This window comes from Moschus berezovskii, chromosome 10 (assembly GCF_049115385.1).
Source record: "Moschus berezovskii isolate FMDL1 chromosome 10, NW_MosBer_1.0, whole genome shotgun sequence".
NCBI classification, from domain to species: Eukaryota; Metazoa; Chordata; class Mammalia; order Artiodactyla; family Moschidae; genus Moschus; species Moschus berezovskii.
The window spans coordinates 56,123,957-56,136,305 of NC_142469.1; the positions used below are offsets into that span (position 1 = coordinate 56,123,957).

The following is a 12,349-nucleotide window of genomic DNA, read 5'->3' on the forward strand; positions in this document are numbered from 1 at the left end:
TTCTTCACAAAAAAGAACAATGTAAAAATACGTGGCAGTTAAAATCGACGCCCTCGAGGGCGCTGTGGCTTCCCATTCATGTGATCTTAAACTTGGAGAACCAACCGCCTGGGTTGGTGAATGGGAAGCCTATTCGCGGTGCTCAGGGGCCTGGAGTGCGCCAGGACCCGCCGCCCTGGGGATGCTCGGAAGGCAAGATTTCTTTAAGACGCTTCTAAACCTTTGCTCAGTTTCAGCATCTGACCTGGGACTGCTCACTGTTCCAAATCTGGCGCGCGACCAAAACCAAACCGATTTGTCCGCCGGGTCTTTCTCACCACTGGCAGCTCCTCTTCTCCCACAGCAGAACCCCTTCTTCTCTCTGTTCACGCCCCCACACTCCCCGCCTTCCCTGGAAGACTCGTTACTAGTCGCGCTCGCCAACGCCCCCGGCCTCGGGGTCGCTCTGGTCGTCGGTGAAGCAGACGTCCACGTCGCTGTCGTTGTCGCTCTTGGGCTCTCCCGGCTCCGGCGGGTAATGAGGCTCGGCGCCCGGGCCGTCGGCCGCCTTGGGGAGCAGGTTCTGGCCGGGGTGGCGAGACTTGACGTGGCGCTCCAGGTCCCGGCGGCGCACCAGAACCTTGCCGCAGAACTCGCAGCGGTAGAGCGTGTTGCCCTCGGCGTGCAGCCGGATGTGCTTGTTGAGATTGCTGGGGTCGCCGAAGGGCCGCAGGCACACCTTGCACTTGAGCGGCTTGTAGCCTGTGTGCGTCCGCATGTGGATCTTGAGCCCGTACTTGCGCGAGTACAGCTTGCCGCAGTAGAGGCACAGGTGACCCGTCTTGGGCTTGCCCGCGCCGCCGCCGCCCCCGCTGCCGCCTCCCCCGGCGCCGCTCGCCGCCACGACGGCCGGGGGCAGCGTCCCCGCGTCCAGGCGGCCGCGGCCTTTCCCGGCTGCCATCTCCGACAACTGCTGCGTGTGCATGGCGATCTCTCGGTCGATGCCAGCCAGGGAGCCCAGCTCGGCCGGGCTCAGAGCGGCCGCCGCCGCCGCGGGCCCGCTGAAGTAAGAGATGGACTCCGGATACTTGAGCAGCCCGCCGAAGTGCAGTTTGAGCGGGTAATAAGCGGCGGCGGCTGGTGAGCCGTACAGGAGCTCCCCGTTGTAGACTGTAAAGGCCGGCATGACGGCCGGCAGGTGGCTGCACTCGCCACCCGGGTAGCCTTTGAGGCCGCCCGCGTCGAGGGGTGGCAGCGCGCAGCGTTCGAGGGGCAGCCCGGCCGCCGGGGGCAGCTGCGCGTAACGCGCTCCTGGCAGCTCGGCGGCGGCGGGCGGGGCGCGCTCCACGTGCTTGAAGGCGGACGCCTCTTCCGGGGGCCCGGGGAGCAGAGGGAAGCCGCGCAGAGCCCCAGAGCAGGGCAAACCGGGAGGCGGCGGCGGGTCCCCCGCGAGTAGGCACTTGGGATGGTGATGGTGGTGCGCATGGTGGTGATGGTGGTGGCCAGCGCCGCCAGCCGCCGGGTTCTCCCCGCTTCTCGGGTGTCCGCCTGCCCGTCCCCCGCCCAGCAGCCTACTTAAAGCCAGGCCGGCCCCGGGTTTGCCGCCGCCCTCGTCCCGGTAGGTGTCGCCGTGCGCGGCGGCGGCTGCCCTGGCCAAGCCTGCCGGCTTGAAAGCCGAGCGCACGCCCGGGTAGAAAGCGAGGCCGCCGCCCCCCGCTGGGGAACCGCCCACGATGCCAAGGAAGTGGCCGTGTCCTCGGGCGGGACCACTCATGTCCAGAGCGCGGTCCGGCTGCTCCTTTCCCTTCTTGGACGGCCCCCACTTGGCCAGGGTCGGCGACGTGGCGGAGGGCGCGGAGGAGGCCTCGCGCTTGATGCTCTCCCGCGCTCCGCAAGCCTGAGGGGCCGGTGGGACCTGCGGGTGCGTTCGAAGAGTGCTCGCCGGGGCGGCCGCAGAGAAATCTGACGCCGGGAGTTTCGGGGAAAGGCGAAGGCCATCCGCGGCCGGGGCAGCGCCTTGGCGAGCCGCGTGCTCGTGGTGCAGGTAGGCGCGGCCCCCGCCGCTGCTGAGCACGCAGTGGAAACGTAGATGTGCTTTAAGGCTATTGGGATATCTAAACGTCCTCCAGCAATACCAGCAAATGTAGCGCTCCTCCCCTGGGCGAGAAACAGTGAAAAGGAGACCCGGTGAGAAGCAAACAAGAGAGAGAAAGCAAGCGCCAGCGCGCCCAAGGCAGAGCCCAGGTTTTGACCTGCGGTGTGAGGTGAAGCATAAGTATTCTTGGGTACCGGCGAATAAGTGAGTTCGGTAGCCCCACTGTAGCAAGGACTCCGAGAAGCCCCAAATGGCCAACTTTGTCACCATCTCCATTCTCTGGGACTACTCAGAGACCGAGAGGTGTGACCTGGGCCTTTCCAACGAAGACTTTCTCCGGGCCATCCGAGCATATCTTCATTGGAAGGGCAGTGCTCAGGGAGGCTGGCTTGAAAGAGCCGGGGAAGAGCCGAGAGCAGCTGTTGCTTTAAATCAAGTGTCGGGGCTGTGCTGTGCCTGGGCCCATCTGTTGGCGTTTGCAGAATAGGTGGCGTATGTCAAGGAGTTTGGATAAACTGAACAAAGGCCAATCTAATGGTCGTGAGCGCCTCATTACCAGGCGAGACAATATCCTGTATGTATGGGCCATATGTAATCATTCCTTTTCACAGAACAATGTCTTTTATGTCCACTACCCACCCTCCCCAACCCCTCCCAGTCTTAAACACTTTGCTTGAGATTTTCCTGGAGCGTGACCAACTGAAGGACCACATTGGGACTATGATTTGCTGTTCCTCAAAATTATTTGCATCTTTATTTCCTCTTTAACCCCGTTTAATTTGATGGGAGAAAAGAAAAAGTCTTAGGTCCTCATATTCTAAAAACAGAAGGATTATATGCATTGTCTTGTCAGTTGTTCCACCTGGTTATTAATTAACTCCTAGATAGCTGCACAAATCCAAGCTTAGTAAAGTTCTTGGAAAATATCAATTTATGTGTGTGTGTGTGTGTGTGAGAGAGAGAGAGAGAATAATATAGATACTCAGCTTTCGATAAATACACAGTTCTCTGTCAAGGACTACACACATGCTTTTGGCATCAAACCTCCTTGTGTGGTTAATATTATTAACATTAGTTGTTTAATTTTGCTAGGGTCTGTGAATGCAGTCAAAAGACATATGTATGAAACAGATTTTGATCACATGGTAGAAGTTAATTTTCACTTTAAAAGGTCATGTTATATCGCTTCAGAGAAAGCAAGCTTGTAGTGGGGTTTCTTCTTAAATGTTGTGGTTGATTGATAATACTTGGTTTATTGATTATTGGTGTATTAATAATCAGTTATTATTGATAATAATTGGTTGAGTGAAGGGAAGGATGTCCAAAATAAGAAAGAAGTTAGCTGACCCACAAGAAAGTATACAAAGTAAACATCAGTTTCATTAAATGTAATGGGAAAGTTAAATTTTTCCTCCTTGCACACAAGCTGCTAAAACTTCTAAAACATTACTACAGAAACAACAGTGGGAGACATTTTCAGATAGTCCTCTCTTCATGCATTTTACTCCTTAATCTGGATAGAGCATGTCGTCCTTCCTCCCAGATAACTAAGGTGGAAGTTCAAGTAAGGAGCAGATTTTTCTAGCAGAAGTTAAGGTAAAGCAGAAAGAAAATGGAGAAAGGAAGATGATTTGCCTACGTTACCTATCCTCATTGTTTATGGAAGACAGATAAAAGTCACTTCAATGATAAAAATCATGTCTGTTGTACTGAACAGCCATGTAAAATAAATCTTCATAGAGGGAAGACTTTCTGAGTTCTCTTGGTGGGTGTGTTGATTTAATATCTTAAGTAACCTCCTTGCTGCTAAGTTCAGAACCTCCCTCTCCTTACCCCGTTTTGAAGAGGGCATTTTCCGAGGCTACCCCAAAGTGACTCAGCTTTGTTCCTAAACCAAAGAGTCAGTATTTTCCTTAATCTTACTATGGAATTGAAACCCACTAAAGTTAGCCAATATTGGAAGAATTGCAGCCATCTCTACTTATTTCTTCCTCTTTTCAAGGTTTAAACCAATGTATGTTTTCAGTTTCATTATGTTTTTTTAGTTTATCCTATTGAGTTGACATGTTCTCTTGATTCTGAAATCCAACCTGTGCCAAACATATCAAACACACCTTGTAAGTGATTTTGCCTCCTCTCTCAGATGCATCTCCAAGGTTATCAAGATTTCAAGCATCTGAAAGCTGGAGAAATCAGGGTTCAAAATAAACTACACATTCCCCAAAAGGGAAATGGTGTCTGTTCTGACATCTGTGACCATATGATGTTTATAGGCTCTATTGACTGAAATGAAAACATGAGGGCCACCACTCAAACAAATTGCTTTTGTACTATTTGAGAGTGTCTAAGAAAGGGTTTCTTTGAAAAAATTCCTGGCCCCCAAAGGCCAGTAGTCCTTGGAATTGTTCTATAGTGACAGATTTGAGAGTTCTCCACTATGGGGCTTTTATCATGTTTCTCTTTTACTGGAAGAAGTTGACAAGAGAATGTAATATAATGTGATAGAAGGAAAAATTTAGGAAAACTTTTATGAATACTGTACATACAGGTCTACCCACAAAATCAATAGAATTAATTTTCAGAGGACAAGGACACTCTGAAGTGAAGTGATTCATCATTTTGAATTAATTTCATTCTGTCTTATTCATGAAGTGTTTCTTAAATCCCACACTTGTATTAAGTTCTTTAACTCTATTTCTAAAGGGATGACATTAAGCAGGCGATTCAGGAGAATGTGTCAAAATATTTCACAGCATCTGTGATGTTGACTTTAAATATAACTATGTCTTTAGGAGAAATTACAAACTAAAACAACTGGTGAAGAAAAAAGAAAGTCATAGAAGCATTGTGCAATAAAAGGGAGTCTGGAGATCTTAACTATTTTAGCACCTTCCAGCTTTTTTCCACAGGAAGTGTTTCTCAGTGTCCTAGAGGAGGTTTGAAAATGTTTCTTTCTTTAGTTACTTGCTGCACCTTAATTTGCATGAATCCGCTCTGGGCTTTGGAAGGGATCAAATAAATCTGAGAAGAAACTGGGATACATCCCAGTTTCCATTTTAGTAGGGAGAGGGAAATGAATAAATACCATTTAAACGGAAGGGCCTCAGTACCTGCCAACTGACCAGCTGTAAGTACCGTAATGCTTCTAAAACGCTGTAGAAATACATTCAGTTCAGTTCAGTCGCTCAGTCGTGTCCGACTCTGCGACCCCATGAATCACACGTTACTCTCCTCCAAACCGGTGAAGAGATTCCCCTCACCTTCTAAAAGCATTCCAGGTTTGAGTTACATTTTTGGAGCTCATGATGTAGTTATCCTAATAATATGTTAAGGCATCTTTATGGATTCTTAGGTAAGTAAATAATTGTTTCTTTGGGTATGCTATCAGAAAGGACGACCCGCATGAAATTCATGAAAAAAAAAATTTCCCTGACATCAAGAGCGAGATTACTATGGTCTGTTAGCATTTAGTGTTGATTTAAAGGCAGTAGTGGTGACGTCGCCTCTGCCCACTCCGACTGGGAGTATGAATTCAGTTTTACGCAGAGCACGAAAAAGGCCTTTCAGGTCTAGGGATGCCCCCCAAAGACCAGAGGAGGAGGACTGGACTCTCGCCCACCCGCGCTGGCCCTGGAGGCTCTCTTAGCGGCGGTACCTTTCTCGTCGTGCGTTGGGGTTGCAATGATGGGTATGTCGAACCACTGCGCCAAGGAGTTGGAATACCACACGGTCAGCTCCTCCCCTGGCTGGACGTCTCGCAGTGCTCGATAGAAGATCTGGGACGCAAGCAACAGGACAGCTTGCAGTCATTTCCTGGGTAACTGGTCAAAAAACAACTGAGAAGAAAGATTCGATTCCCAGCCCTGACGCTGTGTGACGCTGGAAAAGCTATTAGACCCCTCTGAACCTCACGTCCCTCATTCTTCAAATGGGGAAAATAATAGTCTCTACCTTCTAGGGTTGTTGGGATGTTTAAATGAGACCTCTAGCTAAAGTGCTTTGCTCTTAGCATCAGTGACAGTTTGGTAGATAGAATTGGCGGTGGCGGGGGGAAGCCCACAGTACCTGTCCTCCGGGTAAGTCTGCAATAGCTTCCAGAGTCTGTTCCTGGGCGTTCCTGGCTGCCCGGATTAACCCTATCCACTCCAGGGGGGAGCCCCCCGACTCGTCCACCAGCTCCCCTCTCACCATGCGCACCTGCAACAGAAGCAGTGGTCGTTCTCCCAGGTGCCACGGCCGGACCCGCAACTGGAGGAACGGGTATCCCCCCCGCACCCGGAATGGCTGCGTTCGCTTTGGCCAGACCGCTGTGCGCTGCTGGGAGGAGGGGAAGTCCTTAGGACCCTTGCTTGGGGGAGGGAGGAAGAGGGGAGGCTGGCTAGTATAACCGTTCTTGTTCCACCTTGACAGCGCGAGTGAAAGCATCCAGCCCGAGCGAGTTACATATACCCTGGGCGCACCTCGTACCCAGACGTTTCTCACCCCGACCCTAGCTCTCCCTCTCGCGGTACTGCGAGCAGTCCTGATGCCAGGCAAGAGACGTTTCACAATCAATCCCGGGACACAGGGCATCCCGGGCCTCCTCTCGTGCCTCCTCATTCCCGCGGCACCGCACCCAAGTGCGGAGATGCCTGCAAGCCCCGCAGCGAAAGTGAACAAAGCGGCGGCCCGACTGGTCATTTAAAAGCAATTAAAGCGCTCTTAAAGCAGAAGGCGTGGTTCGCGACAAGCTAGGGTTTACTCCGCGGGGAAGAGGATGATTGCGAGAAGAACCAGGTACTGGTCCGGCCGGCGAACCCCCTAGCAGCGCCTTACAAGAAAGCTGTAGTCCAGAGTCCTCTTCCCAATCCGCCCCTCCCCAAGTCACCCGACTCCTGCCATCATTCCCGGTCGCAGTTGGCCGACCTTCACCCGCTGGGACGCCTCAGGGCGGGCGGGAGCCTGTTAGAACCCCTTTCGGGTCAGGGGTCGCAACGCTGTTTGGGAAGTCGGAGCTGGCAGGTTGACCCTGAAGCCTCCCATCTGCGACCCTAGCCCCTCCGAGCCTGGCTACAATCGCCGGGCCCAGGTGACCCACGCGGGTGGAAGTTCCTGGTCCTCGGAACCCGCGTCAGAGCCACAGCCTGGCGCATCCTCTCTCGCCCCAAATCCACAAGCAGACATCCGCAGAGGGAAACACCTGGGGAGGTTCTAGGAACTAAGTCTCCAAGGATAAATTTTTCGGAGACGATGAGATTAAATTATCTGAAGGTAAATTTAAGCCTCAAATTAGCTTATTGAAGGGCAGAAGATTAAAAAAAGAAAAAGTCCTCAACGCCTGTGTGTTGTATAAAAGAGAAAATGCACGTTTGCCAAGAGAGGCTGGATAGGGCCGGGAGGAGGGTTGGGGTGGGGGGTGCGCCTCTGCGATAGAGATCCCAGCGCTCCGGGGAAATCCGGAGTTCCTAGTGGTCCTAGCACGCAAAGAGCCTAGTGCACCCCACCCAGGGGCTCTCCCCTCTCAGCCATATCTTCTCCCCTATCCTGGCCCACGTCCAGCTCTTGGTTAACGCGACTTGTGGGAAATGATCGGAGTCCCCTTCCACCTGGCAGAATTGGCAGGTAACAGCTCAGTCACCCGTTTCCTCCCCTAGCCCTATCCACCCCTTTCCTAGGCTGGGAAGAAGGGGAGACGAACGAGCGGCAGAGAGCGGAGGTCGGACTGGCTAATACCTTTTTCTTGGGCCCGGGTTCCCTGCGGTCTGACAGGTACTTGCCCAGCTTGAAGGTTCCGGGCACCGGCCCGAGGCGCAGGCCGGCTGGGATGCAGCAGTCGGCACTCACGCTGGTGGCCGGAGCGCGGGCGGCTCCGTGCATTGCTGCCGCCGCCGCCAGGCAGGCGCTCGGGTGCGCGGGGTCCTAAGCAGGGTGCGAGTGACAGAGCCGGAGCCGCGCGCGAGCCGGCGAGCCGCGCCCCGACGTGCGTCCTGCACCCGCAGAGTGACGCGGCCGGGCAAGCACTGCGCCTTTTCAATCTGGGCGGGCGCCTTTTGGCACCGCGAGCGGAAGGGCGCGGAGTTTGGTGAGAGAGTTGCGCTGCGGAGCAGCTGCAGAGTCCCACCCGAGAGGGTCACATGGAGTGGTTCCCTCGGCCCCCTGCATAATCGAGGCCTCTGAATGGCTGGCGCACAATGGTCCAGGCGACCTTCCCATTCCTGAAACTCCAATTTGTCAAGGGCGAAGAAAAGGCGCTGGGGAATCAAAGGTCCGGCGGGACCATTAATCCTCAGCATGGGGTATTGTCCTCGAGACAGTTACGATATTTTAAGTGACAAATCCACTGTATAATTTCTCCATAAATTTTTCTTCCTTTTATTGTTCGCCGACAAACCAGTTTTGGGAAATAAGTGACTACTTTAAGTCTACTTGGCTGATTCCTTTGAGCCTTGGTCTACTTCAAAGATTTTTAATTCTCTCCCCTTTGGCTTTATTGTAAAGGAGATTAAACAAAGAGATGGGGACTGTTTGGAGGACTTGTTAACTTCTATTGATTTCTGGCGTGTGCCATACAGAAATTAGGCAGGTACTTGATGGGAAAACACCAGAAAATACCTACACTTTTTAAATAACGGCCATATTACCATTTCAGGGGATTGGGTTCAGGCCAGTCGTCTATTTAGAACCACTTCATCGTTCCCTCTGTCCAGTTTGAAGAGTCCGAACTAGTTTTGGGAGACGACGTCAGTTGCACCTTTGCTCCCCGGTGCCCCCCAGGCTCGAACTTTCTCTGGAGAATGGTTAAAGGCTGTGGGACTAGACGTGGGGATAGCGTGCCCTGACTACACCCGAGGATTGAAGAGGGCTTCTGCTGGCTGGATTTTTAATAATTTCTCCCCTGCAGGCCAAACGAAGACTCAAGCCCTGAACGCTTTTAAGTTTAAAACGAGGACGAATTTTTGGGGGCGAATTTCCCCAGAACCAACAAGCCAGACATTTCTTTTAAAAGCACTCTAGCAAAGGTCATAGGAAAGAGGCGCGAGGTGGGCGTTGATGACAGCTCACGCGGGCTCAGCCGCTCAGCCATGTCTGACTCTTTGCAACCCCGTGGACCATAGCCCCCCCCCCCCACCCCACCCCAAACCTAGGCTCCTCTGACCATGGAATTCTCCAGGCAAGAATACTGGAGTGGATAACCACTCACTTCTCCAGGGGATCTTCCTCACCCAGGGATCGAACCCTTCTCTCCTGCATTACTTCGCAGTTCAACCAGAGTGCTCCTTTTCTTTTAGAGAAGCCTCCGATTTGTGTGGGGACAATTACTGTATTATTGTCAAGTGATAGCCGAGTGATCGAGCTCATTAGATATTTGTGACAATTCTGCCGGCACCTGCAGGGTGCTAATCATCCTGAGCGCTGCTCCCCAAACGCAATGCCCCGGAGTCGGTATTCCGGGAGAAACGTGAGTGACTCTGTGCTGCGGCCTGCTGTTTGAGGCCCAACCACTGCGCAGATGCAGGACTCCCTGCTGTCGCCACGCCGAAATCTCCACCCGGCTCTGCCGGCCGAACCTGTGTTTCTTAGGCCACTGGCAGGGATAATTCTGATTAACAGCAGCGGCAGGACGCAAGGTGGCGACACCTGTAACTTAGCAGTTCGTCCCACCAGGCCCTACCTGCGGGACCCTTCGATGGAAATGTGCGTTCGCAGTCCTGGACAAGGTCAAGAGACTCGGGCTCACGCAGTCTGTGCTCCGTCACTCAAGGTTCGAGGAAACTTCGGGAAGTTGCTTCAGAGCCTCCGTCTCGTAATCCGTAAAATGGGAATAATGATGCAGACTCTTGGTTTCCATTCTGCAATTCACTAGGGTTTATGTGAAGGTTAACAGCAGTGATCTGTAGAGTGAATGAATTTAGGGCGTTCCAAAATTCGAGGCTTGCCTAGCAGGGGAATCCAAGCCAAGTCAAGGGTCTTAAGTGTAAGTATTACAAGTCGGGAGAAGTGGTGACACACGGATGGCCGCTAGGTGGTAACCCCAAGGCCAATGTAGACGCGGCAGCTGGGACGGAAAAGAGCCAGTTGGCGGATCCGAGCGACCATACGCTGCGGTTCCTCTATCCCTGCATCCACACGGCATCCAGGGCTCCTTTCCGAGGGAACTGCCGCTGATTTTTTATTCTTAACCCTCCAATTGCCCCCTCTTCGGGCCGCGAAGGCTGGCTGCGACAGAGAGGAGGGAGCCTTTGATCCAGAGGCCCATGAATGGCAAAAGTCAGGGGAGGGGAAGAGGAGAGGAAGCGGCTCCGAAGAGTGGAGGGCAATAAATTTAAGCCATGAACATGTCCCTCTAACCTCTGGCCTGGCGACTCCGGGATGACACCCAGTTTAAATTACCAGCACTGTTAGAGGGAAGGGGCGAGCGCGGGGCCTGGGTTCGGGGCTCCTCCCCGGCCCTCCTTAATGAGTGAAAAAGCGTGAACGACACGCGAACAATTTTATCAATAGAACCATGTAAAGGCCGACTGTGAGGAAAGTTATTTATTAATATAGCCAATTGTGGCTGGTTCCCAGCCCCGCGAGAAGAAAGGGACTGCGCCAGAGGCATTCACACCAGCTCGCCCAGTTTTATTCTGTCCTGTGGCTCAGAGTTGAAGTTCCCCAAGTGAAATAAATTGTCCACAAAGGAGGAAAGGAACACATTTTCTTTTATTTTTCCTCCCCTAAAAAGCAAGGGTGAAACCAATCTAATGTGCCCAGTGGAGCAAGATGGGCCGTGAAAGGCTGGGTGTTAAAAGTAAAAGCGGGCTGTGCAGCAAATGAGATGGAAAATTAAATGAAATTAAATAGCTTGAACGGCCGTATTGTCCCTTATTAAAAAGACACATTAATTACATGGTCTCAGCCTTATTCAAAGACAATGTTGAGACTCAATCAAAACATTCCACTCGGCTTTTTTATGGACTGAAAATGGGCGTCCAGAGGCCCCGTTAAAGCGAAATCTCTTCTACGCCGAGGTGCGGGACCGGGCGGGTTTGTGGGCGGCCCTGCTCGCTGCCCACCGCGGAACTGCACGGCCAACACCGGCGTGCCGGTAACAGGTTGCCCCTAATCAGGCGTGGGCGCGGGAGAGCGGCAGCCCTCCAGCCACGGGACCAGCCCACCCCGAGCCGAGCCCCACCGCGCCGCGGTGCTCAGCCGGGCAGCGCTAGGGGGCGGCCCCGCCCGCGCCTGGTGGCGTTGGAGCGCGGGGCTGGATACGCTACCCGCGCCGCGCACGTGTAAGCCGGCTGCGCTCCGCCTGCAGGGAAAGAGCCCCAGCAAGACTTCGTGCTGAGCTCGGGTCTCCGCGGCTCAAAGCCTGGATCCTAGGGGGGCCCAGTTTGCTACTCCCCGCTCCCCCGCGGCCCTTGACCTTGAGGCCCCGGGTGTTGTGGAGTCACCAACGCCACCACCCTCCCCAGCCGGCGCTCAGAGTCCCGAAACACCGGGATGGAGGGAGGGCGCGGGGTCCAGGGCGAGACCTGGCGAGACCGCGGGGGAGGCAGAGGCCTGGGGACTCCACCGAGCTGGGGCCAGAGGTGACCGGGGGCGCGCCCCCCGAGGGTGTCCTCGCCGGCCGGGCGGGCGGGTCAATGCGGACCAGCTGCGCTGCCCCCGAGGCGCGGGTGGGACATTAAGGCCGGGTCTGAATAGGGCGGCGGAGACGGGCTCTGGGAACGCCACCAGATGACACTCCAGCGACGGGGCCATTTTCCCCTAATTGCGAGGCCGGTGGGTGTGCAGCGGCCGGAGACTCCAAACGCGCGCCGAGGACGCAGTCCGAAGGCCGCTGGTGGGTTTTGTGGTGCCTTTTTTGTTGTATTTTAAGTCCTTCATTGGAAGCGGCTCAATAAAAGTATTCAGAGTCCCTCTCGAGTTGCCTTTTAACCGGAGTTCCCCCAACTTATTTCTTGGTTCTTTCGGTTGACATGGTGCAAAGAAAAGTCAGCGAGCGTGTTGCTGAATTGCAATGTCTCGGGGCACCCCCACATTCAACGCTCCTCTGCCGGCCGCTGCCGAATGAGCCCGCACTCAATTCGATTTTCCTTGCTGTTGGGCACATTTAGGAGCGCCTCTATTTGTGAAGTTCATTTCTAGGCAAATGTATTCAAGAGCTGATGGGAATGAATAGGACCGTGTGTCAGCCGCCCCTAATTGGGATTAAAGCACTTAGGAGCATATGCAGAGAGTGACAGAAATTCTCAGGTTGCATTGTGCTCAGACTTCCACCCGCTTGGACACTCCTCCTCCAAGGGAGAT

The 12,349-nt window shown here is 53.6% G+C and overlaps 1 protein-coding gene across 1 annotated transcript; it reads right to left on the bottom strand.

Annotated features, from left to right (window-relative positions):
* Positions 1–310: 310 nt before the first annotated feature.
* On the bottom strand, positions 311–7,930 carry PRDM13 (PR/SET domain 13). The gene is made up of 4 exons (XM_055433914.2): positions 7,787–7,930; positions 6,140–6,271; positions 5,730–5,850; positions 311–2,136 (listed from the first exon to the last, which is right to left on the bottom strand). Exons 1-4 carry the CDS (start codon positions 7,928–7,930, stop codon positions 407–409), a joined length of 2,127 nt encoding a protein of 708 aa, XP_055289889.2. The 3' UTR covers positions 311–406.
* Between the last annotated feature and the right edge of the window lie 4,419 nt (positions 7,931–12,349).